Source organism: Podarcis liolepis, assembly GCF_965112155.1.
Source record: "Podarcis liolepis genome assembly, chromosome: 6".
Taxonomy (NCBI): Eukaryota; Metazoa; Chordata; class Lepidosauria; order Squamata; family Lacertidae; genus Podarcis; species Podarcis liolepis.
Genome location: NC_139559.1, coordinates 15,215,244 through 15,242,259, shown reverse-complemented (window position 1 = coordinate 15,242,259; position 27,016 = coordinate 15,215,244). Strand labels below are relative to the sequence as shown.

The window sequence follows — 27,016 nt, the reverse complement described above, 5'->3', positions numbered from 1 at the left end:
CAAAACCATCCATAGTAATATAGTTTTATTCCATTTAATGCCAAATATAGGAAGCGGGTGGCACTGTGGGTTAAACCACAGAGCCTAGGATTTGCCGATCAGAGGGTCGGCGGTTCAAATCCCCGCAACGGGGTGAGCTCCCGTTGTTCAGTCCCAGCTCCTGCCAACCTAGCAGTTCGAAAGCACGTCAAAGTGCAAGTAGATAAACAGGAACCGTTCCAGCGGGAAGGTAAATAGCGTTTCCATGCACTGCTCTGGTTTAGTCATGCTGGACACGACCCGGAATCTGTACGCCGGCTCCCTCGGCCAATAAAGCGAGATGAGGGCCGCAACCCCAGAGTCGGCCACAACTGGACCTAATGGTCAGGGGTCCCTTTACCTTATAGGACACCCAGGTGAAGATATATTAGAAACCCCTAATCACCTGAAAGCTTCAGAAAACCAATGGGGTCCCCCCACAAAAAATTGCAAGTACCCATTAATGTTGGGGCCATTCATACTTCCAAGGGGAAGGAGTTCCATAGGTGGGGCACCACTACAGAGAAGACCCACCTCCAGGTCCCCACACAGAGAGCACCACTTGTTTGTAGGACCACCAGTAAGACCCCTCTGTTGATCTTGGGCCTTGGCATATCCAGCCCAAGGTTTACAGAGATTTGCTATGACTCTGGATACTTTGCTTCGGATTTCACATCAGAGAATCTAGTTTCTGAAGGCAGGACATGATTAAAGAGGCCAGCTAAAAGATGATGTTCAGAAAAATCTTTATTGAACGCAAAAAGCCCATTTCCTCCCAGAGCAAACACTAACGTTTGCCTTAAAATGGTTGTACTATTACACTCTTATAAACTGTAGGCAAATCAAGACATCAGCATTCATTGCAGCTGCATCTTGTCTTTAAAAACGAGTAAACGTTAAAAAGGAGAGAAAACACCACCGCAAAGCATACTGTTATCACACCTTATTGCAATAAAACAAAATAGGCAGTATGAACAATTCTGATTCATTCTGGTAACATCTCAGTGATGCTGCAGAGGTTAGCAATTTCCAAGGTGAAAACGTTAACAGACTTGAACGCTGTTTTCCTTGCGCGACGCTTGCACCCAAGGATCTCTGCTGCTTAGCTAACCATGAAGGTTGTCTGATTTGGTCGGTATTTACAGAGGTGGGATGGGTGCTGAGAATTAGTCTTTCCCACCTCCCATATTCAATTAATCGGCTCTATAAAACTGGATGGCAAAATCCATTGCATGAGAACTACTGAGAAGAATGCAACTGGGAAAGAATTCCTGGGAAATGGTGGCAAGTCAAAATTAATTCATTTAAAGTAAAACTCATGCCAGCAAACCTCTGCGATACTGAAGGATGAAAGCATTTCCAACTGTTTGTGTGTGAGTTCTGCGTGACAGGGAAGGGATGAGCAGAGTGGGCAAAAGAAGTTTCATTTCCAGTTCTGATTCCCATGTCAATAGACATAATACAACAAGCGTCGGCATAGCCAAAAACCTAGGGTAAGAAATGTAGAAAACATAATTATTTCTTTCTACAACCTGAGGGCAATTGAAATAGCAGCTTGCTTTTCAATCAAATCAATAAGAGACAGAGGATTATTGGACCCAGTCAAAATACAAACTTGAAGACGGCTGCCACTGTCAAAATGGCTGTGAACATGTTTCCCACAAAAGAAAACGCCTCTCTCCGTAATTATTTGTGCGAACAAGTTAAACGGAAATACACGATATGCAAACTTGTTTACAGATTACAATAGTTCTGTGTGTTTTCTTTTCTTTTTCAATACACTTTAGAGGTAAAATGCTCAGAACGCACTGCAACCTTAAATAAACTTTCTTCCTCTTTTCAGTCTGTTTATAGACTTACAGAATTTAAGCGGCGCAGCTGCCGACAGTTTGCCTGTTCTAAAGAGTGCTGGAGGTGTTATGGTAGAGGCACTCCTTCTTGTGGGGTAGGTACACTTTGCCTTGTGGGTCAAGCAAGTTTCTGAAACACTGTTTAGTTTAGAAAGGATAAGGGGATGAGTACATCTGTTAAAATACCGCTATAAACTCTCTTTTAAAAAATCATCATTGTCTCCTGCCACATTTGCTAAAGAGATCTGGGATCCATGCCATAAAGGAATCCATTCAAATTGTATTATAATTCCAGCTCTTTATAACTAAACTTGTAACGCTGAATGGAAGCTATTTGAAATCCAACAATTTATTCAGAGGTGACTTGTCCTTGGCGAGAGAGCCAGAGTTATTTGGAACGATTTCGCTGAGGCATTTTACCTCCACGAACCTACTCTTGACTCTTGCGTGCCATTAACAGAACAATGGCAAAATGTAGGCAGTTTCAGCAACCTTCAGGGAACAATGCTCTACAGATTTGCCAATCGAGCTTAATGCCTCGATGTATTTACAAGCAGACAGAAGAGGTGTTTAACCGCATCATTTGTCCATCGAGTCGAAGATCATCTCACAGGTCACCCCAGTTTTCTCGTTGTCCAAAACAACTTCCTTTCTCTCCCACATTCCGACAGGGATACGAGGAGCGAAGAATTGAGAGTTAACACAAGGAGCTCCTGGCGAGGGGGAGGAGAGAGAGAAAGAAGGACATTTGTGGAGAACAAATGCATACACAGGAACATAGAACTGTTGATGTCAGGATGCTGTCAACGGCACCCGGCTGCTTGCCCAGGAGGAAGGAAAAGCTTCTTACCGTCCTTTTTTATTTCAATCTTTACAGAGAGAAGCTATAGAACCCAGACTCTTGGATAATGGTGTTGTCCCAAGTGAATCCCACCCCACCCCACCCCCTTCCTCACTTCTACGGGTGCTGCTACGTGCCCTCTGTCTTTGAGCTCTTTGCTCTCCTACTTTTAAGGTTTGCCGGGTTCTGGGAGATGGAGGGTCTGGAATGCTTTCTAATGACAACTTGTCAGCTGGGTGTTGTTCCAGCTCTCCCAAGATTTCACAGCTTTCCCCCTCATCTGCCTCTGAGCTGCGACCTCCCTCAAACCCCTGTTGTAAACCTATACTGTCTTCCTCTTCCTCCTCCCTGGAAGGGTCAGGATGGGGAGGCGGTCTCCGCCATTCCTCCTCTGCCCAGTTCCTGACAGTAGAGTTGGAAGGGACTGCTGGGGGCCATCTATTCCAACCCCAATGCGATGCAGGAATCAGTTATAGGATCCCTGACAGATGGCCCTGATCTGTGCACGCATGACTGCAACTGGAGCTGCACGCACGTAGCCCTGTCACATAATAATATATGCAATATATTGTATATAGTTATGCTAATATACAATGCAGGTATACAATGAGACCTTTTAGGCCCAGGCCAATGCCAAATCTCCCTTGCCAAAATAATAAACACATGTTGTGTGCGGCTGTGTGAGCAGAAAGCTGCATGCTCACAAGGAACAACTCAGCGCGATCGCAGCACGTGAACAATCTCCCTTTCACCTGAAGTCACCTCAAAGATTACCTCCTTCTTTAGTGTCGCGGCTGGACCCCTTGTTTTCTTTCTTTTTATTCTTGTTCCCTTTGCTAGGTTGAACGGTCCTTAACTCGCCGCACTTTTCAGCATGCTTTCGCATATTATTCTGCTCGGAATAAGGGATAAAAAACACACACCAAGATTCACCTATCTAGTATATTATGCACAATATCCATCCGTCTGTCTGCCTGTCGAGAGTTAGGGCTTATAGTCACCGATTCAATGAATTGTATCAGGATCAATGTCTATTAGGATCAATATAATTCAATGAATTATATAACTTAGGATCAACATTTGACCATGATTTCTGCATTGTAGGGGGCTGGACTAGATAATCCTTGGGGTCCCTTCCCACTCTAGAGATCTATGATTTAGGCTCACTGTGGGGATATACAAATGGAAATATTAAATTTGGTTCTGAAAGGTCATGTGTAACAAGGTAAAAAGTGACCTCAACTGACTTTGTGGGATTTGACATAGATTTGTTACACCCTCCCTGTTCTTTTATACTAGCGTGTGCTATATTTTTGAAATATAAATAATAATACGTATTCATTCCTGATAACATAAACATAAGATTCCCCAAACTGCTCTCTTTTACTGATTGAGTCCTTGTTTCTTAACGGATGCGTTTCTTTTGCATTTTTGGTTATAATGCCATGATACAGATTTCTTATGGTTTTTCTGTGTTTTTCTCTATTTAATTCTGCTGGATCTGACTTTTACTGGATTCCTTGGGAAAGCAAAGTGTGCACGCATACACACACACTCTCTCTCTCTGATCCAAATGTGTCCAGGGGCCTACAAAGGTAGGCAACCCCTGGTTTATGATAGCATTACCTGCTTGGGCTGGCAGTGCCTCTCTCGGGGTCCTGATGCCCCCCTCTGTCTTGATGGCAAACAAAAAGGACAACAGCAGCTGAAACTGCCATGTTATGTACTGAGTTGAATAGGATCCAAACTGCAGCAGTCTGATTGGTCCTAGAACAATAGGATCCAAAATGCAGCAGTCTGATTGGTCCTAGAACAATAGGATTCAGGATGCAGCAGTTTGATTGGTCCTAGAACAATGCAGCAGTATGATTGGTTGGCAGGAACAACCCAATCCTGCTCCAGATAGAAGTGAATCCACAACCTGATTGGCTTACAGTAGAATTACGGAATTAGCCAATCATGTGCAGCCCATTGTGTAAATAATGCATATAAAGCAGATACTGTGAGGGGACTTTCATTCATTCCTCCTCACCACTATGAGCTGAATAAAGAGCATGAAATCACTTTGCGACTCTGAGTATATTTCATGCCACATAGCTGAATTTTGCAACCCATACTAGATACGTTTTTGCTATTGTGCTTGTATGTAACTCATGGAACACACACAGTTCTGGATCTGTTTGACGGGAGAGACATCTCCTTTACCAAGCAAAGTCAACTCACCCAGCGAGAATAGCCTTTGCCACATTTCGGGCATTTGTACACTCTTGGCTGAAAACTGGAGTCGTGGTACTTCTTGAAATGGACCATCAGGAGCTGTTTCTGTCGAAAGCGTTTGCTGCAAGAGACGCAGACGAAGGGCTTCTCGCCTGTATGGGTCCGTTTGTGAATAACCATATGGCGCTCCTGGTGGGGAAGGAAAAGGAGGAAGACTGACTGGAAGGAAAGCCAAGCGTTGCAACAGCCAAGCCTGGAAATGTACAGAATCAGAAGAGGGATGAAAAGGGCGGAGGAAAGGTTGGCGTCATGGAGGCACAATCTCCGACTGCTTGGGAAGAACCTTGGAGAGAAAGGTACTTAAGACTGCTGTGGGGAGGTGGGGACTTTCAGTCTTGGCAACTGATCCATGGGACAAGACCTACCAGGGATGCTATGCTCATTAAGCCGCCAAATCTTTGCAAGATCGTGTTCTTGCTAATCAAGAGTTAACTCCGACTTGCACGGTGTGATTTACTGCCAGCTCACTCCTGACACCTACGGAGCTACATGCTCCTTGTGTTACAGAGTTGAGCAATCTCTCCAGTCTCATGAGGGCTTCCTGCATGCATTCCCTGAACGCCACTGACCCTATCTGCTCCAACCCATGTGTGTCTGCTGACCCCACCCCATGAAGGTCACTCATTTCCGGCAGGAGGACTGAATGGGGAACTGAACTGGAGCCACACTTCGGGAGGTCCTTGCCACGGTGCATCTGATGGCACATTCCCCCGCCATGTGGACACGGCTGTGCAGGCTGCCCCACCCCTCTACTTCAGGGGCAACAGCAGCAGCACCCATCAGCCTCCCTTGGAGGTGGGCAGGCGGTGGTTTCGCTTTTGAATGGGAGCCAAACTCAGCTCCCATCTGCAGTGACCAGCCGCCAACTTACATTTAACCAGCACCCAATGCCCCCAGCCTATAGATCTCTAGGCTGGGTTTTACAGACGTTATAGACCTATAGGCTGGGGCAATGCATTCTGGGCAGGTACAGATGGAGGATGGGAGCTGCCTGCCTAAAAGAGGAGTCTGGGGGCCCAGCAGGGAGGTCAAGTTGGTGATGGGCCCTTCTGAGAAACTTGGAAAACTGATAGATAAGGGCATTTGCTGAAAAATAATCTGAAAAGCCCAAATGAGCCACTAGCTGCCAACAAGGACCACATTTTGAAGGACTAGCAAGCCTGGAGTTCTCCCTTACTTCCTGCATGGACCCGGATAAAGGCAAAGGGGACTTTATCCCTTCCAACTCCTATGCAAACAGCATGGGCAAAGGTGTCCTGTTGCATCCTTTGCTACTCGCTGTCATTTGCCCGTGTCCTGTTTCATGTACAGTGGACGCTCGGGTTGCAAATGTCATCCGTGTGGGAGGCATGTTCGCAACCCGTAGAACCCCGTCTGCGCATGCGCGGGTCACAATTCGGCGCTTCTGTGCATGTGCAAAGCACGATTTAGTGCTTCTGTGCATGCGTGAACCCGGAAGTAACCCGTTCCAGTACATCTGGCTTTGGCGTGGTGCGCAACCCGAAAATGCGCAACCTGAAGCATCTGTAACCCAAGGTATGACTGTATATGAAGCGAATTTAGCTTCCGTCGCTGTTTTCCGTGGGGAGGAGAAAGAGCCTCTGCCTATTCCAAAAGACAGGAAGTGGCTGAGGTGCAATGTTAAGTACCAAGGAAGCTGCCTTATGGAGATTCAGGCCATTGGTCCATCTAGCTTAGTACTGTCTACACTGACTGGCAGCAGCACTCCAGGATTCCAGGCAGGGCACTTTTCCCAGCCCAGCCCTGCCTGGAGATGCTAGAGTTTGAAGCTGGGACCTTCTCCATGCAAAGCAGTTGTTCTGTCGCCGAGCTGTGGCCCTGATCCAAGGAAGTGTCTTTAGGAGCAAGGATACAACGTTGGGGAAGTAGGAGGGATGAAAAACTGCTGGCATCTGTAACTTGGCCCTATTTTAATGCCCGTTTTCTACTACTCGAGAGTAGAAAGAGCACGACTGGAAAACTCTTGCTTTAGTTCCAAGTTTGTTTCAAAAATAAATTAATCCTTTGAAAACGCACACGTGTACACTAATCTCATTATTTGAGAATGCCAGGACCAGTTCAAACAAAAGTAAAAAAAAACAACCCCAGTTGTGTTGAAATTAGTAATGCAACAAGACAAACAAATAAATGCACCATGGAGAACTGGCTCTACTGAATTTATGCATTTTAATTCCAAACTCTCTCCCAAAGTCGGGCAAAGAGGATGAAGCATGCATAATTCGTTCATTTCTACATATGCGTAAGCTAGGAAATGAGGAAAGTATGTACCCTGCTTTTCATTTATTTATTGGTACTTATTTAGGTTGGCGGAGATACGATCAGAGAACATAATGGGGGCAAATGTCCAAGAGCCAAATAACACATATGGGGGGGAGGGCAAACTTGCTTAAATGGGACATTTTTATTCTGAAAACAAAGCAACTGCAGAGATTCAATCCAGAATGTGTTTGTGAGGCTACTCACTGCTTTCCCTTCAGTGTAAGGGGTTGTATCCAATGCTGATGGAAGGGCGTTCCACAGGGCGGGTGCCACCACCGAGAAGGCCCTCTGCCTGGTTCCCTGTAACCTCACTTCTCGCAGTGAGGGAACCTCCAGAAGGCCCTCAGAGCTGGATCTCAGTGACTGGGTGCTCTAGCGCTTTCACAGCCTTAAGTTAAAGGTAAAGGGACCCCTGACCATTAGGTCCAGTCGTGGCCGACTCTGGGGTTGCAGCGCTCATCTTACTTTACTGGCCGAGGGAGCCGGTGTACAGCTTCCGGGTCATGTGGCCAGCATGACTAAACCGCTTCTGGCGAACCAGAGCAGCGCACGGAAACGCCGTTTACCTTCCTGCCGGAGCGGTACCTATTTATCTACTTGCACTTTGACATGCTTTCAAACTGCTAGGTTGGCAGGAGCAGGGACTGAGCAGCAGGAGCTTACCCCATTGCGGGGATTCAAACCGCCGACCTTTTGATCGGCAAGTCCTAGGCTCTGTGGTTTAGAGGCTCACAGCCTTATAAAAATTTGCATATGGCAAATCTTTTGTCCTACCACTACGTTACAGCTCCTTCTGAAGCAAACCAGCTTTTAACATATTTCCAGCTCCTTTAAAAGCAGGAATCAATTAATTACCACTTGATCACATGCCAATGTAATTTTGTCCATTTCCATTCTCGCGGTTCAAATATTATTTCTGGCATGTGGCAGAGAGAAGCGGCTTCAGATACAGAATTTCTCCTCTGATCATGTCGACGGCGAGCATCTCTGCTTAGAAGCACATCAAAAACTGCAATGCTTAGTATAAATATCCCCTGCTTCTTGTACCAGAAAATCTTGATTTTTTTAAAAAAAAAATGTATAGGACTTTAGCGACAGACTGTGGTGACAAATATTTGCATAGCGATCAAAGGAAACACATCTCCCACAGCAAACTAATCCCATCAAACCCACATTCAGACCCCGACTGTCTTAAATACCTGCTTGCATGCGTAACTGCACTCGTCACATCTGAATCTCTTCTCATTTGTGTGGGTCTTCTTATGCTGTCTGAAAGCGTAGCGCTCGTGGAAGACATTTTCACAGTAACTGCACTTCAGCGGCACTTCGATATAGGAGTGGAGGTTTCGCAGGTGGATTCCTAAGGAGAGCAGCATCATCTCAATGATCCTTTCGAAAGATGGAGGGGAGCTTCTTCTTTTTTGAAAAGTATTTCTACAGATTACCATAGTTTTCCGTGTATTAGACGCCCCCATGTATAAGACGCCCCCTATTTTAGAGGACTCAAATTTTAGAAAACGGGGGGAGATGGCACAGAGTTGTTGAGCTTTTTTTAGGGAGGACTGCCAAAAAACGCTCACCTGCATCGCAAAATCCAGCTCTCACTCGCCACGTTGCCACAGCGTCGTCAGCCAATCAACAACACCCCTTGACGCAGCAACCAATGACACGCCCAATAGCCACTGACAGCCGCGGCAGCAACCAATCAAACGTCCACCCTATGCACTACCCATGTATAAGACAGCTCCCACTTTTTAGCATACTTTTTAAAGGGAAAAACCTACACGGAAAAGTATGGTATTTTCCCGGAGAGTTTACATACCCAGAGTCTCCTTGAGCAGATGCATTGATCCAGCACAGCTGAAGAACTATGGGCTTCCAAAATCCAGCCTCAGACAGAGACAGACGCAGAAGCCACAAGACCACAATTCTCACAGTAGCAAATCCAGATTTACCGCTGAGTGTATAAGTCAGCAGACTTGCAGCAAATCATACCTCCACAGCGAGAGCATCTGCATGGTATACCTTTAGTTCCACTCTAGCTTTTTAAAGGTTTGCACATATAAATCGCCTTCTCAACCCGGCCCACGGACGGTCTGGGAATCAGCGTGTTTTTTCATGAGTCGAATGTGTCCTTTTATTTAAAATGCACCTCTGGGTTATTTGTGGGGCATAGGAATTAATTCATTCCCCCCCCCCCAATATAGTCCGGTCCAACACATGGTCTGAGGGACGGTGGACTGGCCCACGGCTGAAAAAGGTTGCTGACCCCTGCCCCATAGAGCTGTTTTTTACCCTGCTATGCTGGCACAACAGCCCCCTAGGAACAGTGGTCTATATGCCATGCAATATTCTTTTAGCTCGCATCTCAGCGTATCAAGCCGCAGCTATGACAAATAACTACCAGGGGTGTTGCAAACATTCACAGAGCTTTTTAAAAAGGGAGAGGCTGTGATCAGATGCTTGCAAGCAGGAACTAGGGGGACCAATCTTTGCTCAGCTTAATAGTAAGCAGGGCTGGGCTCTCCATGATGCTGAGAACCGCTTCTTCTTCCTTACCCTGCTCCCAAGAGCCCAGAATAGCTACCTGGGACAGCAGAAGGTGGCAGGCACTCCATGTCCCCAGTACAGCATCCTTCTGCCATTCCACCATTGCCTCTCCTTGACCTTGGAGGGTAGGCACCGACAGCAGAGGCGGTGGAGAGCTCTGAAATGTCTTTTGCAAGCGCTCAAACCAAGCAATCGCAAAAGCTCCAGCCATTTTGGGTTGAGCCAAGGGCTGCCCAGTGCATCCTTAACGGTACCCGATAGCACAGTCTTATAACATTTTAATTCTATAGCAGCAATTCCAAATGTACAGTGGTGCCCCGCAAGACGAATGCCTCGCAAGACGGAAAACTCGCTAGACGAAAGAGTTTTCCGTTTTGGAGGTGCTTTGCAAAACGAATCTCCTATGGTCTTGCTTCGCAAGACGAAAATGTCTTGCGAGTTCCTGCGGGTTTTTTTCCTTTCCCCCCTTTTTCTAAGCCGCTAAGCCGCTTATCAGCTGATCCGATAAGATGATAAGCCGCTAAAAGACGCATATAGCGCTAATCCGCTAATCCGTCAATGGGCTTGCTTCACAAGACAAAAAAACCGCTAGACGAAGAGAATCACAGAACGGATTCTTTTCGTCTTGCGAGGCACCACTGTACTTGAAAAGCTCCTAGTTACCAGATTACGACCAAATAATAATAATAATCCCTGCTTTTTTCACCTTCAGATGGAAAAGGCTCTGATATACTGTGCTTTGACATCCACCCCAGCCCCAAAGCAAACCCGGCCATTGAAATAAGATCCCTTTGCTGCAACGTGTGCTATGATTCTCTTGGATTCAAAAATAATAATTCTGCTACACTGGCTTAATGAAATTTAAAAGCAGCCAGGGCTTCCAAGACTCATATAATCAATTAGTGTTTGCTATGCAGATATAAGAGTTCAGATGTTAATGGACGCTCTGGGCCAGACCCATGCGACAATAAAAGCCCACAGAAGAGACTCTCCACAACTTCAAAGGAAGCATTCCCTGAATTGATTTTCACTGCCATTCCACGTCCTCTTTCAACTCTCCCTGGACTTGTGCTAAGCGTTGCAAAAATAGGAATTAAAAAAATTACCTCCACCAAAAAAAAAAAAAAAAGTTCCAGGAAAATACAGAAGTTGGGACGCCAATGTTTCTATGATCTACAGCTGAGCTATTCAGACCTTTCTACAAATTGAAAAGGCATGTCTTGATTCTGTTTTTCAGTAGAATAATCACGTATACTAATAGCGATCTCTGCTCTCCAAGCAATCTTAACAAACTACAGCTCCCAGAATTCTTGTCAGTGGTATGATACTGCTTTAAATGTGTTGTGCGGTTCGGATCTTTGTTTCAGGCCTCACCTCTCCTATATTATCTTAATTCTGCCCAATGCCTTATAGCGTCACCTTCCATTTCTTGCACCGACAATTGGGGAACGCAAATCAAACCCCAGTTGCCCAGGGGGCGATTCTTCCCTCCTTCCTGCGCACATGTCTGTTATGCTATTCCGAAACCGGGTGCAAGTCAAGAGTTGAGATCTAGGACTAATAATCTTGTGATCCAATGCCCGCAATAAAGGTAAAGGGACCCCTGACCATTAGGTCCAGTCATGACTGACTCTTGGGTTGCGGCGCTCATCTCGCTTTATTGGCCGAGGGAGCTGGCATACAGCTTCCGGGTCATGTGGCCAGCATGACTAAGCCACTTCTGGCGAACCAGAGCAGCGCACGGAAACGCCGTTTACCTTCCCGCCGGAGTGGTACCTATTTATCTACTTGGACTTCATGCTTTTGAACTGCTAGGTTGGCAGGAGCAGGGACCGAGCAACAGGAGCTCACCCCGTTGCGGGGATCTGAACCGCCGACCTTCTGATCAGCAAGTCCTAGGCTCTGTGGTTTAACCCACAGCGCCACCCATGTCCCACAATACGCATATGTTATATTCTGCCATTTCTATTCATAGTGTCTTACAATTTCGCGGGGAAAAAGGTACACTCAAGACCAAGGTTTAAGTGGGTTCATGAGACACTCACTAAACCCAGTCAGACTGGAAATTATTCACAGAAGATAAATAATCAAATAAACACACACACACACACACACACAGGTTTTCCACCCCCATAATGCTAGGCTGGCCTAGCATTAAGAAAAAGCACTGTCTTCAGCTGTTCCTCCACTTTTGATGAATTTCAAGGAAGGAAAACTTAGCTTTATGGGTCCCCCCCCCACCCCCCTTGTCAGACTAGCAACATTGCCCAGGACCCACACCAAAGACACGCTTTCATTGACTCTGTGGATTAGAACACAGCCACAAATGTTCCTGCAATTCAGAACCGCCACAAGGTGGTGCCAGTTCTCTTTGCTACAAACAGAAATTGAGGGAAGTTGCCTAGTCTCGCAGGCCTTGTATTGCTCCTGCGTAAAAACCTCCCTAGGAATAATCGGAAAAGCTAGGGGTAGCAGAGTTTGAGGGTGCAAAAGCACCCACAACTGCTGGAGTATGCCAGAAATGAATAAATGGTAGAATTCAGATAATATTCAGAGTACAGTGGACGCTTGGGTTGCGAACGTGATCCGTGCGGGAGGCACGTTCGCAACCTGCAGCGCTGCGTCTGCATGGGTCGCGATTTGGTGCTCATGCGCAAAGTGTGATTTAGTGCTTCTGTGCATGTGCCGAAACCTGGAAGTAACCCGTTCCGGTACTTCCGGGTTTTGGCGTGTCCGTAACCCGAAAATGCGCAACCTGAAGCGTCTGTAACCCGAGGTATGACTGTATTGAAGGGAAGACGCCAGACCTCAGATTTAAAACAGAGGCTGAACCAATTCTCCTGTTTGGGAGATCAGTGATAGCAAGGCCATTAAGAACAGGAGGAGAACTAAGTACCCGGGCCATTAAAGAACCATTTACCAGGCAGGGGCTGCTGCCTGTTAGTCAACAGAAGGAAAGGCAGCTGGGAGAGTGAGGTCACACAGAGAAAATGTGCCCTTTTTGAAAAACAGAGGGGAGGGGAGGCAGATGGGGAGAAGTGGCTTGAAGCAAGCATCCTTGGGAAGGAGGAAGGTGGAGCCAGGGACCCCCAGGTGGAACCACCTTGGCAGACTGGGACACGGAGACAGCATGTAGGATGCCTTGGACTCCAACATTGCACCGCTGTGGCAAACAAGCCCCTCTTGAGCTCATGCCCTGAACTCTCTCCAAAGCAGACCCAGGTGCAAATATAACAACAACAACAACAACAACAACAACAACAACAACAACAATATTTATTTATACCCCGCAATCCCCGGCCAGAGCCGGGCTCAGGGCGGCTAACACCAATAAAATAAAATCACAGCAAAAACATAATGGGGGGGGGGGGGAGAGCGAGGGAAAAAAAAAACCAATTTAAACTACAGGTTAAAATGCAATTTAAAATGCAGCCTCATTTTAAAATAGCTGATAAATCAAGACCATAAGGGAAGGGAAACATAAGGGTCAGACCGAGTCCAAACCAAAGGCCAGGGTCTTGCAGGCCCTGCAGAAAGATGTCAAGTCCCGCAGGGCACTAGTCTCTGGTGACAGAGCGTTCCACCATGTTGGGGCCAGTGCTGAAAAGGCCCTGGCCCTAGTTGAAACCAATCTAAGGCTCGGGACCACCAAAGTGTTGTTATTTGTGGACCTTAAGGGCATACCAGGAGAGGCAGTCCCGTAGGTATGTGGGTCCTAGGCCGCATGTGTGCAATAAACCCTATTTCTTAAAAGACAATAGTCTCCGCTGTGCCTTGATTTCCCAATGGAACCAAAATCCTAGGGACGCCCTGGAACCCTGCTCCCGCTTGGCAGAGATTGGGGGAGGCACGCCACTTGCATAACTAGGCTGGGTCAGACCAGTTTAGTCTACACTTGCTCTCTGGGATTTCAGACAGACTTCTATACTAGTGATACCTGCAGCTGCCTGATACTGAACTGCAAAGCAGTTGATCTACCGATGAGTAGACTGGACTACATCTGTTTGCATTTGGGAAAGAAAGTAAGAAGTTCTCCTGGAAGTTCACCAGCTTTTCGGTGCAATTACCCCCCCCCCCCAATATACAATTTGGGTATTCAATTGTGCCTAGCACACACATTCCTGCAAAGCAATTTATTTGTTTATATCCTGCTCTTCAGTGAGTATTTTCAACCCCAGAGCTGGAAACAAACAAACAAAAAATAAGAAAAGTTTTGATGGGAGAATTTCATAAGCATCTTGGACTCAACTGATTTGTACATGCATTGGAATAATGCTTGCTGGGCTCTTCAAAAAGCCTTCTTGCTGCTCGCATTTGAGAAATCAGGGTTTGCCTGCTGCAAAGATTTCAAGCTAGGTATTCATTTGGAACCAATGAGCCAGATTAACACTATATCTGGGGCAGCAGTTTCTTAAGTTAAAATGATGCCAAGCCTAATTCTCCTTCGATTTCAAAGAACGCTTGAAAATAAAGAGGTAATGGGACTTACTTAAATCACCCTTTCTGGCCACAGATGTGTTACAGTGTGGACACTGGTATTTTGGCACATTTTCCTCGTGTTTGTGCAACATGTGGAACTTCAGAGTTCCAGCCTGAGTGAACCTGGCCTTGCAAATCTGACACTCAAAGGGTTTTTCACCTGGAAAAAGGAAAAAGATGAAAGATGTGAATTAGCAAGCAAAATGTCATAGCTGGAAAACTGCGGTGATGTTTTACACACGCACTTCTTCCTTTTTGTTTTACTCCTGATTTTATTGCTGTTGTAAATGTCAGGTGTGTATTTCTCCTCTATAGCATCTTTAACATGTATTAATTCCATTTAGATTTCAAGATTTCTGGTTTGTCTGCTTGATTCATCCCACGTTAATCGCACAGAATGGGAACAGGTGCCACATTATACTCGCAACACGTGACAGAATCACAGAGTTGGAAGGGGCCACGAGGGTCATCTAGTCCAACCCCCTGCAATGTAGGAGTCTTTTGCCCAACATCGGGCTCAAACCCATGACTCTATGATTAAGAGTCTCGTGCTCTACCAACCAAGCTATCAAACATAATAAGTGGTACAGTGGTGCCTCGCAAGACGAAAAGAATCCGTTCCGCGAGTCTCTTCGTCTTGTGGTTTTTTCGTCTTGCGAAGCAAGCCCATTAGCGGCTTAGTGGATTAGCGCTATTAGCGGCTTAGCGGGCTTAGCTGATCAGCTGATAAGCGGCTTAGCGGCTTGGGAGAAAGGGGGGGGGAGGAAAAAAACCCCGCAGGAACTCGCAAGACATTTTCGTCTTGCGAAGCAAGCCCATAGGAAATTCGTTTTGCGAAGCACCTCCAAAATGGAAAACGCTTTTGTCTAGCGGGTTTTCAGTCTTGCGAGGCATTCGTCTTGCGGGGCACCACTGTATATAAGTTTCGTCAATTAATTAAGTAAGTAAAACTTAGCTGAATGCAACCCATTGATTTTAATTTACCCAACAAGAGTTTTAGATTCAGGATGCAAGTTTCTAGGTCACACAGAACCCTTCCTCAACTTAATGTTGAAGAGAAAACAACTGTTTCTGTGCAGATCATGGATGTCACCTAGCTAACTCATACCTGCAGTTGGAGAGTGTGATATCGAGCCAACACTAATCTAGGATATAAACAGGACAGGTTGGTAGGGTCTTGGTGTTCCACCAGCTACGCCAATACCTCCCTCTTGCTTTTCACTGGCCCTGAGTTGACTTCTATCCTGTTGGCACTGAGCACCTGAGTTTGCTATTAGCGGGAACGAAGACAGTTCTGTATACCTCCCCTCCAATTGTTCCCAGGGAGTTTCTTGCCCTTTCCTCCTTCTACGGCCCGGCACTGTCTAAGACTCTAAGCTCATAGAGGGAGGCATCGCTCCCCTCCTTCAGTGAAATATTTCCATGACAACTGCCGCATTCCTAATTCTTACCAGAGTGAGTGACCATATGCCTCTTCAGCTTGTAAGTGTCCCTGCTAGCATAGGTGCAAAGGGTGCAGTTGTACGGGCGCTCTCCTGTATGCGAGCGAATGTGACGCTTCAACTTGCTGGCCTATGGTTACCGACGGGAAGAAATCAAAAAGCATGATAGTGCCAGGCAGCCTGCCAGAATAACTCATCACTAAAAAAAGAATAAAGTTCGCTACTACAAGTGTTATAAATGTCAGTGATTGCCATCATGACAATTGGTTGGAAATTCCAAACTTTTTTAAAAAATAAAATATTCGGTTTAGTTTTCCCCTGAGCTGAGAGTAAACTGGTGGAACTCACCACTTCATATTACAGCCGGTTTTGTATCTGTTTTTAAGACTGCATGTTATTGCCAAATGAAACAGATTAAGTTACAGTGGTACCTCAGGTTAAGAACTTAATTCGTTCTGGAGGTCCGTTCTTAACCTGAAACTGTTCTTAACCTGAGGTGCCACTTTAGCTAATGGGGCCTCCCGCTACCGCTGTGCCGCCAGCCCGCGATTTCTGTTCTCATTCTGAAGCAAAGCTCTTAATCCGAGTTACTATTTCTGGGTTAGCGGAGTCTGTAACCTGAAGCATCTGTAACCCGAGGTACCACTGTATTTCTCCCGGTAGTTCTGGGGAATCTGTGGCCTTTCAAATCTTGCTGGACCTCCCATTGTCCCTGATCGCTGCCTACACTGGCTGGGGCCAAGGGGAAGTAAAATCCATGATGTTTTTCAGTACAGTCATAACTCAGAAGTCGAACAGAATCCATTCTGGAACGTTCGACTTCCAAAGCGCAGCTTCTGATTGGCTGCAGGAAGCTCCTGCAGCCAATCGGAAGCCGTGGAAGCCCTGTCGGATGTTCGGCTTCCAAAAGAATGTTTGAAAACCAGAACACTCACTTCCGGTTTTCGATCGTTCGGGAGCCGGAACGTTAGACTCCCAAGGCGTTTGAGAGCCGAGGTACGACTGTACAGGCCTAGATGAACCAACGACCTGGCTCCCTATGAATCAGCACCCTCTGTTCCTATTGCTGTCTTATTTTTCATTGTCTTGTTGGCTGTTCCCAGAGGCCCGCCGCACATAAGCCACCCGCAAAGCTTTAGCCACGTAAATGCTGCAAACGAATAGTGAACGTTGCAGGCGAAGGAATAAAAGTGAGCGCGCACATTGCAAGTGGCAGGTGCCTCTCTCGGAAAGCGTCCTTCCCTCTGAAAAGCAAAACAGAAGCCTGTCCTCTTTACCAAGTACGGCACTCAAAGCGGTTCTCCTGCAAGCGCCGCACTTACCTCCACACTACAGTAGTTGCAGAACGAGCACTTGAAGGGCTTCTCAAGGGTGTGCTTGTACCGCCGGTGCCGCGAAAGCTCGCCGCTGGTCACAAAGGCCATGTCGCATTCGCTGCACTTGTACGGCTTAGTCCCTGTCGGGAGAAGCCAGACGTGAGGAGGGGGCTGTCGGCGGAGAGAGAAAAAACAAAAACAAATCCCCCCCAAAAAAATAATATACATACCCACACATTAGACTTCCTGTCTTTCCTGCTGCATATTCCTTTTTTACAAATGAATGTATTATATATTTCTTTACATATTATCTAACACATTCCTATATCAATATGCGCTCTTAGTCTTATTTCTCAACTCAGTCTTATTCCAACGCCAATCAAATGCTAGCATAGATAGCGAACCTTTACTGTATTTTTGAACATATGTTTTATATCTATCCCACTTTTCCATAAATTTTTGTTTTGAATTGGCTCTCAGGGTATTTGTTAATTGCGCCATTTCAGCAAATTCTTGTAGCTTGTAATGCCAGTTTGTTATTGTCGGGGTTTCTTGTTCCTTCCACCCCTTTGCCCCACTTTGAAGGCGGCTCGGAAACTGCAACTAATTCCAAATGCGACCGCTAGGCTGGTGACCAGGAGCGGCCGCCCATGACCATATCACACCAGTCCTGAAAGATCTATGTTGTCTCCCACTTTGGCTCCCAATTTGCCGGAAGCCACGTGTGCCAGTCCGTACCTGTGTGCGTGTTCACGTGGTTGCGCAAGAGGGAGACAGTCCGGAAAGCCTTAAGGCAGAGGTGGCATAGGTGGGGCTTTTCCTCAGAGTGCTTTTTCATGTGGCGATGAAGGCCTGACGCGCTGAAACAGGCGAACGCGCACAAACTGCAATGGTGCAGCGCATCCCCTAGGAGAATGCAGCTGGTTTCAGGTCAAATAAGCCACAGACAGGATCCTCTGCACCACTGGTGCAGAAGTTAAAACCATCCCCCCCCCATCAACTGCAAAGGCAGTTGCCTCTTTCTGGGGTGGCCTTTCCGTGAGTCAGCCTGCAAATATTTCCTGGTGGCCTGGATGAGCTGAGCAAATTTGTCCTCTAAGCTAGTGATTCATGACCACACAAACAATCTTTCACTAGCTCCGAGTTTACCAAGGACGTTTCCTCCACAAAAGTTAAGCCCAAACAGGATAAAAGTAGTGAACTTTCCCCTTCCTCCACCATTAACTTATTTTTGCCTTAATAAGAAGCGCTATGGAAACAACAAACCGCCCGGTGGGCTGTGGGCACATATTATGAACTGAGAAAGCAGGTCGGCAACGAGACGCAGGCACTTTTAATATGGCCACCCTCCCCCTCAGTGCGAATCCTGCGTTCTCCTTCCCTTAAGAACAGCCCTGCTGGATCAGCCTAAAGGTCTATTCAGTTCCAGCCTCCTCTTTGGACAACCAAATGTCTCTGAGAAGCCCACCGTCAGGGAACTGTTACTCACCAGGGACTGGCATTCAAACAGGTGCTCCCCCTGGTTTTGCAGCTAATATGACCCCCCCTCGCCCCCCGTTGGGAGTCCCACTGGCCTGTTGTCTTGACTAACACCAGGCACTCTGGACAGCTTCCAACATATATAAAAACTTAATGAAACATCAAACATTAAAATAAGCTTCCCTATACAGTGGTAAGGTAAAGGTAAAGGGGACCCCTGACCATTAGGTCCAGTCGTGACCGACTCTGGGGTTGCGGCGCTCATCTCACTCTGTTGGCCGAGGGAGCCGGTGTACAGCTTCCGGGTCATGTGGCCAGCATGACTAAGCCGCTTCTGGCAAACCAGAGCAGCGCACGGAAACACCGCTTACCTTCCCACCAGAGCGGTACCTATTTATCTACTTGCACTTTGACGTGCTTCTGAATTGCTAGGTTGGCAGGAGCAGGGACCGAGCAACGGGAGCTCACCCTGTCACGGGGATTCGAACCACCGACCTTCTGATCGGCAAGTCCTAGGCTCTGTGGTTTAACCCACAGCGCCACCCCCTTGGGTAAAAACTTAATTTGTTCTGGAGGTCTGTTCTTAACCTGAAATTGTTCTTAACCTGAGGTACCACTTTAGCTAATAGGGCCTCCCACTGCCGCTGCGCGATTTCTGTTCTCATCCTGAAGCAAAGTTCTTAACCTGAGGTACTATTTCTGGGTTAGCGGAGTCTGTAACCTGAAGCGCCTGTAACCTGAAGCATCTGTAACCCGAGGTACCACTGTACAGGGCTGCCTTCAGAAGTCAGCGAACGGTTGTATAGTTACTTATCTCCTTGGCTCAGGGTTTGCATAACTCCATGCCCTCCAACATTTCTCCTATGAAAATAGGAACATCCTAAGGGAAAGTGGGACATTCTGGGATCAAATCAGGAACTGGGACGGCTTCTGTAAATCTGGGACTGTCCTTGGAAAGCAGGGACACTTGGAGGGGCCGAAGTACCATGCACGAATGAATAACTATGCATAAGAAAGAACAGCAAACTAACGACATCCCATACAACAGCGGTTCTCAACCTGTGGGTCCCCAGATGTTGTTGGACTACAACTCCCATCATCCCTGAGCTCTGGCCTTGCTAGCTAGGGATGATGGGAGTTGTAGTCCAACATCTGGGGACCCACAGGTTGAGAACCGCTGCCCTAAAAGGTGCCCAAGTAGCTGTCCAACTGGATCTGAACAAGGGTCCACCTACCCCAATTTCCTAACAACAGTCGTCCAAACACCAGGCACCATCAAAGAACCAGAAGCCCTTACAACAATCTGTATTTACAAAGGAAGTGCAATATACAATATACAAAGGAAGTGCAGGCGACTCCTTACCTTCTTGCCTGTTGCTGTGGGCTTTCATGGCAGCATTGGTGCTTGTCACAACAGGACGCTGTTTTGACGCAGGCGCCTCATTCAGGTCCTTGTTTTCAGAGCTGTGGCACAGAGAGGCAACTCCTTTTATTCTGCCACTCAGAGGTTTTGCCTCCTCCATCGCAAGGGAATGGCCAATTCCGTCTTCCTCCGCTACAAAGAACTGCTGGTCCTTGCCACCAGCTGCAATTGCATATTTACTTCTATCCTTCTGCTTTTAAGACAAAAAAGGAGAAAGAGCATTAACTCAAAATGTGGCGAATCGTAGGCACACAACACACAGCTCCAGATGGGTGATTCGCTTCTCGGCCTTTTGGCCAAGATCAAGCGTAGTGTGCAGACTGATGATTCCATCCCAGGCAAAAATTTGCGGAGAGCGTTGGAACTCTTCTTAAGTCACGACTCCTAACACTGAGCACTGCCTGGCAGGGCTTAATGCACCAGTGGAGCTTATGTTACGCTTGCAGCAGCTGCTGGGCATGCCGACCAGGGTAGCGGGCAGCGGGCAGGCAGACTGCTGTACCAGCACATGACAGCAGTGGGGCCAACTTGAGATCCAATGGGTTTTAGGGTGGATGCAAAGCACAGTAGCAAGACTAAGGGTACCTAAAGGTTGCCAATCAACATAGTTGCATCGTTTTTAAAAGGAAATAATTGTAGGAAATATTACAGTATAGAGGAACTGTATTTAAATAACCACCCTCCCACATAATAATAATAATAATAATAATAATAATAATAATAATAATAATATATTCATACCCTGCCCATCTGGCTGGGTTTCCTCAGCCACTCTGGGCAGCTCCCAAAATAATATGAATAATAATACAATGGTACCTTGGGTTACAGACGCTTCAGGTTACAGACTAACCCAGAACTTTGCTTCAGGATGAGAACAGAAATTGCACAGCGGCAGCGCGGCAGGCCCCATTAGGTAAAGTGGTGCTTCAGGTTAAGAACTGTTTCAGGTTAAGAACGGACCTCCAGAACAAATTAAGTTCTTAACCCGAGGTACCACTGTAATAAAAAGCGACAAAATCCAAACATTAAAAACTTCCCTAAACACGGCTGCCTTCAGATGTCTTCTAAAAGTCAGATAGTTGTTTATTTCCTTGACATCTGATGGGAGGGCGTTCCACAGGGCAGGTGCCATTACCAAGAAGGCTCTCTGCCTGGTTCCCTGTAACCTCACTTCTCGCACTACCGTTGGGTTCAATTTCCTTGATTAAAATCAACCCGCCCTGGACAGAAAGCCAGTGCAATCCCCTTTGCTTCCAAAAGGTCTGAAGCATATTGATATCCAGGTTCTCCCACAGCTGCCTTACCGACTGCACATGAACACAAAGGGCGTCTGGGCTCTTCTCCGCTGACCTTTCACCTCCGTGATTTAACGCCTGCACTTCTTTCAGGCCGTGGGTGTGCAGCCCTTCCGTTTCATGGACTGCATAGAAAACCTCCGGCAAACTTATCACCAGGCTTTCCTCTTCTGCAGCTTCGCTCTGTGGGACCACCTCCAAAGGATGCAGGATGCTTGCCTCTCGTTGCGTCAAGGTGTGCAGGCCGTCCTGCTGATGGGCAGGAGGAGCCCCCTGGAAATCATCCTCACCTTCCTTCAAATGTACCGTCTTCAGCAAAACAAGGCTTTCCCCTCCCTCTCCTGTAGACGGGGGAAGCTGCGTATCTGAACCCTCTTCCAGCTGTCCTTCTTCTCTGCCAATCTTCCGGACCCTTTCGGAACCTTTGATTTTAGTGAACTGCTGACCGATTGCTGCGTCCTCCATTGCTGGGCTCAGCAGACAGATGCTGCCAGGGAACAAAGTTTCTCCAGGTTAGAGAAGCGCCACAGAAGGTCACGGGGCCAAAGCAGTCCGTCCTTCGCAGCGACCGACCCCAGAGGGGTGTTTGGAGGGAATGCTTAATAGGACCGGCGGGCAGGCCGCTTGTAAGTCAGGGAAGGGGCTCTCCAGCCCTCTATTTTTCACCCTCCCCCAAAACAGAACTTTGCTTAAAAAAGGGGGGGTGCTGAGTTGGGATCCCCCTCCCCCATGTTTAGGCCATTTCCCCGTGTTTTCTGCATCTGTTACTTTCAAAAATAAAACCTAAAAACTTGAATGTCGATCTCATTCCAAAAGGAATGAAAGGGGTTAAGTTTACTGCACGTACTATATTAAAAGAAAACGTCATGAAAATGATGTATAGATGGTACTTAACCCCAGTAAAATTGGCAAAGATCTGCCATATGAATGATAATATATGTTGGAAATGTAGAGAAAAAGATGGAACCTTTTTTCATATGTGGTGGACGTGTCCCAAGGTGAAAGACTTCTGGGAAAAGATTTATAATGAATTGAAAAAAAATGTTGAAAAATACATTTATTAAGAAACCAGAGAACTTTCTACTTGGAATAATAGGAATGGAATTGCCCAAAAAAGATGTTATACTATTTTTGTATGCCACCACAGCGGCAAGGCTGCTGTTAACTAAAAATTGGAAATCCCAAGAAATTTCAAGGGTGGAAGAATGGCAGATGAAGATGTTGGGACTTTTTGGAGCTAGCCGACCTGACTGGAAGAATCCGTGACCAGAAAGAAGAGGAATATCAAGAAAACTGGAAGAAATTTAAGGACTATTTAACTAAATATTGTAATATAAATAATTAGAAGTCACTTGAAAGTACCAAACAGGCTGAGGATTAAAATAAGATTCAGTAGTAAGTAAGTTGGATTTAGAATATTAAGAAAAGAGAAGAAGATAGGTAATTGTTGGAAATAATTTTCGTTGAAGAATGATATTGGAGAGCTGTTATATGCAGATACAATGAAATTCAGAAGGGAGGGATTCGAGTAAGTCAATTAACAATGTAAGAGATAATTTGGGTTTTTCAAGTGATATGTGTTTTATTTTTTTTTTGTTTTATTTTTTAGTATTGTAAGGTGTCTTCTCTTGTGTGTTTTCTTTTCTTTTTTCTATGTGATATTTGTTATAATTGTGAAAAACTTAATAAAAATTATTGGGGGGGGGGAGAAAAGAAATGACGGTATAGATGCAGGATATAAATTGTGGCTGATGGGTCCACACCGCTTCCTAAACCAGCCATGGGAACACACAGGGTGCAGAGTAAACGGGAGTGTGTACACAGCCTAAATTCCAGACTGGTGTTTGTTGTGGAATTGTTGCTTCTAATGCATGCAAAGGATTTTTTCCTGGAGCTATTGTTTTGTTTTGTTAGCATCCAGTGGGAAAACACAGCCATGGCACCATCCAATCGACTGTAAACAACATGCAGGTATTTGACAGCCCTCTTCCCCAAATAAACACAGATGCATCACTGTGGAAAGGATAAGGTTCGCCCAAACATCCTGTACTCACATTGGACCCATAATCCATAGCATTATTTAGTACATGAACATACAGTCTGAAAGCAAGACAGAAAAGCAGGTGTTTTCAAAAGCCCCACACCCTAATTTCCTCTGCCTTCTGTCCTCTACCCATTTCCCTTCTGTTGGATCCACCCAAAATGCTTTTAATACCAAATTAGAGCTGAAAATTCCAACTAGTAATCCTAATCTAATGCCAGGGATAATGCACCCTTTTATTCAGTTCCAAACTATCCCTAAATCATCTGTATTGTCTACAACCCTGAACCTCTTCCGCCAACTCACAAAGCCCCTTTTTCTTCAACTACAAGGTTCAGGCTCCACTTTCTGAGTTTGTTCAGTTGCCTGCAATAAGTAAAAAAAAATCCCGCAAATGAACAGACAGGAATTGTGTGTGTGTTGAAAGAGATATGTTTTTTCCTTCCTTCTAGTTTAGATTTTATATAACCTTCAGTACGTTAAAAACGCTACCAAAAATCTACGGAGGCTTGTGTGCATTTTTGGAAGGTAGTCTCGTAATCCAAATCTAAACATCTCACTTTAATAATTTCTCTCTCCGGCTGGAGGAGCCCCAGCCCAGACTATCCTTCTAATGACACTGCCCACCAAGAATTTATTACTGATAGCAACCTCTTCAATGCTCATCTTGCATATGCGCCATCCCATATTTTGCTCTCTCTTTTTTTCTAAACTCAAATACAACACTCCCCCACAGTAATTCCTCTACCTGACTTGCAGTTCCCGTATTATCTCAAACCCAAAACTTTCTAATTCCAATCCCATCCTGAAATTTTGCTTCCCAGCCCCCGGACACCTTTTAAGAACGTAAGACAAGCCTGAAAAACTGGCCAGTGGCCACCTAGTCCAGAATCCAGAGCTCAGAGCAGCCAACAAGATGGTTTGTGGGAAGCCTGCAAAGCAACAGCACTTGGCCTTTCTTGGAAGTGAGTGCTGCTAACTTCCTTATTTATTTGTTTACTCAACTGGTTTAGGCCTCCCATCAACATGTTCTCTGGGCCTACTACAGAAATGATAAGAAAATCCACTGTACCCACTAGCAACAGTGTGGCTTATGTGGTTTTTGTTTTGATTGTGTATTTTTTGCTTTGATTGTGTATTTTTTTTGTTGTGAATCGCCCTGCAAACTACTGATGAAGATTGGTATACAAATTTAATAAATAATAATGTGCGCTGACTGTACATGCATGCATGCTTTTTTGCTCTGTGAACATAGACTAGCACATTGCGACTGCAAATCACGATCTGCGCCTGACTTCACATCAATCCATGCACACCTTGGATCAATGGATTACACCAGATCTTTAAAAATGTGAGGTTGCTCAAAACCCATTTGTATTGAAATCAGTAGAACATGCTCCAAAGGCTGGAGACCGGGAAGATCCAGGCTGCAGACCTATGCACGCTTTACCCAACAGGAACAAGCCCAACTGAATTCCGTGGGCCTTACTCTTGAGTAAACACGCATTTGAGATTGCAGTATTTTTCAGTCCGATTCACCGGCATCATGGTGAGTGCCCACAAGATTGAAACCTGAGTGCTTGATCCCCATACAGATTTACTCGGAAGTAAATTCCACCAAGTTCAAGCACACAATCCTTTCCCCACGCTTACGTAGGGTGAAAGCTTACTTCCAAGTAAGCATGCATAGGATCGGGGCCCCACCCGGCATCTTTCTAGTCTGCTCCCTTCCCATTCTTTATCTGGGATGACGGGATCACTCCGATTCCCTCGAACCCCCCCCCCAAATATCGCCATTAGGAATCGCAAATTCCTTTCAACTCTCCATTTAATAATAATAATAATAATAATAATAAATTTTATTTATATCCCGCCCTCCCCAGCCGAAGCCGGGCTCAGGGCGGCCAACAACAATCAAATTTGTCTCTTGTTCACCGCTGCCCCACTTTGCAATTATCACCCATACCCGGCACCTCACCCCTCATTCCCTCCCTGGATCTCACCCCCTTGGGCCTGCAGGGGGCCTCCCCTTCCGTCCTCACCCCCCAAGAAGCGCCAGACGCCCCCGCGTTCATCCAGCAGGGCGGGCCGTGTGCGCAATCCGCAGGGATCTGGCAGGTCTTTCCCGGCTGCCTGGCGCAAGCAAACGTTGCAACAACCAGCGAGCCCGGGGATGCGATGCCAAGGCGCGCGCCAAGCAAGCTCTGCAAGGCGTGATCTGACATCCGAGGGCAGTTTGCACTGCTCCAGCTGCACCTCTGCAGATCCAGGCACGCGGCTCGCCATTGATGCGAAAGAAGCACTATCCTGTGCCTAGGATCGCGGTTGCCCGCCTGTAGCCTCACTTGCGCACGGAGGCGCCGTTTAAACTCAGTGGGGCTTGCGCAGGGTTGCAGCCGCAGTTAACTAGGAGTAAAGTGGCATGCGGTGTAAACGGGTTTGCTGGGGGGGGGGGCACAAAACCGTGTGCGCGCTTTAAATCCCGCATCAATGGGATTGCGCCTCCAAAGGACGCCTGGGTGGGTTCAGGGATGCGGGAACCCTGATGTTGTTAGGCTGCCACCATCCCAGAATGGGCAATGCTGGGAAGGAGAGTTCACCAGCTGGAAGCCGCAGCCTTCCCGTCAGCCGCTGCAAAAGGCTTCTGCAAGTGGATCAAGGGCCTACCACCAAAGCTATGCTCATTTTGCACGGGGTGCACAGAACCGCGAGAGACAACCTGAGAAAACGCTCAGCTTACATGCTGGCTGAGAGGCGGGGAGCAACTGGAACAGCCTCCATCAGTCTGGCATTCTCCATATGTTTCGGACTGCCTGATAGCAGAAGCAAACTATTACTCCTCTTAAGGGCAGGCAGTCCAAATATTGCTCCCATCAGGCCCTGCCAGTGTGATCAGGGATGATGGGAGTTAATCCTGGCTAGAACAATGAGCCTTCTGCACGGCAACATTCTTGCAAGCTCCACTTGTTCTCTTTCAGTGGCATTCCCAAGCAAGGAGCTGCCTAGCCCCTTTCCTGTTACCTATTTGTGAAATTAGTCCCCGTTAGTCCGTGTTTTGGAGGCAGCAATAACTAACATGTCACAATTCTCTTGACCTTCGCCTCTGTTTTCTAAGTGTTTCCATTTGAAATCACTTCTGCCGGTTTGTGTTGAAATGGCCTGTTGGAAGATATCCCCAGAGAGGGAGAGAAAGAGTTTTATAAGAGAGAAAATTTAACTGGCCAATCCTCTGCAAGCCTTGTCACTCACTAGCTGCTGGTTTTTATAGTTGCATTGATCTATATTCTAGGAGGCTGCCACTGCAACTCAAAATGGTGAGTGGATCAATCCAGCTCGTAAGTGGTTGGTGGCCTCACCAGTCCTAGTTGCTATATCTGTTTATGATACCCTGCTTGCAGATAAGCAAGGAGCCTCAGGGCGCATGAGAAAAGAACAGAAGAAGAGCTCTGCAGGATCAGACCAAAGGACCATCTGGGCCAGCATCCTTGAGAGATGCGGGTGGCGCTGTGGTCTAAACCACTGAGCCTCTTGGGCTTGCCAATCAGAAGGTCGGCGGTTCAAATCAGGGCTGTAGCTGGGTGGGTGGGTGTGAGGTGGACCCCTGCCAGGGGCGCAGGCGGGCCCCCCACAAAATTAGCTAACATATGTCCATAAATATGTCTATAAATAAAAAATGTTGATTATTCCATCATAAGAAAAGGTTTTAAATAGAGGGTGAATGGAAT

At 46.6% G+C, this 27,016-nt stretch overlaps 2 protein-coding genes across 10 annotated transcripts in view; one reads left to right on the top strand and one right to left on the bottom strand.

Annotated features, from left to right (window-relative positions):
• The window catches only part of RBM38 (RNA binding motif protein 38), a 193,486-nt gene that overhangs the window by 71,803 nt on the left and 94,667 nt on the right, over window positions 1-27,016 (top strand). The window lies entirely within an intron of this gene.
• Window positions 748-26,223, bottom strand: CTCFL (CCCTC-binding factor like). 9 transcript variants are annotated; one of them, XM_083507439.1, is made up of 12 exons: window positions 25,204-25,300; window positions 24,945-25,111; window positions 21,260-21,737; window positions 19,896-20,145; window positions 17,792-17,959; window positions 17,060-17,193; window positions 15,747-15,867; window positions 14,306-14,455; window positions 8,466-8,626; window positions 4,933-5,115; window positions 3,484-3,601; window positions 748-2,581 (listed from the first exon to the last, which is right to left on the bottom strand). In XM_083507439.1, the coding sequence occupies exons 2-12, from the start codon at window positions 24,977-24,979 to the stop codon at window positions 2,448-2,450; spliced, it is 1,932 nt and encodes a 643-aa protein (XP_083363565.1). In that variant the 5' UTR covers window positions 24,980-25,111; window positions 25,204-25,300; the 3' UTR covers window positions 748-2,447. The 9 variants fall into 9 exon arrangements, with proteins under 9 accessions (XP_083363565.1, XP_083363564.1, XP_083363567.1 ...); XM_083507438.1 differs by having other exon boundaries at window positions 19,896-20,148; window positions 25,204-25,299; XM_083507441.1 differs by lacking the exons at window positions 24,945-25,111; window positions 25,204-25,300 and adding an exon at window positions 26,011-26,223 and having other exon boundaries at window positions 19,896-20,148.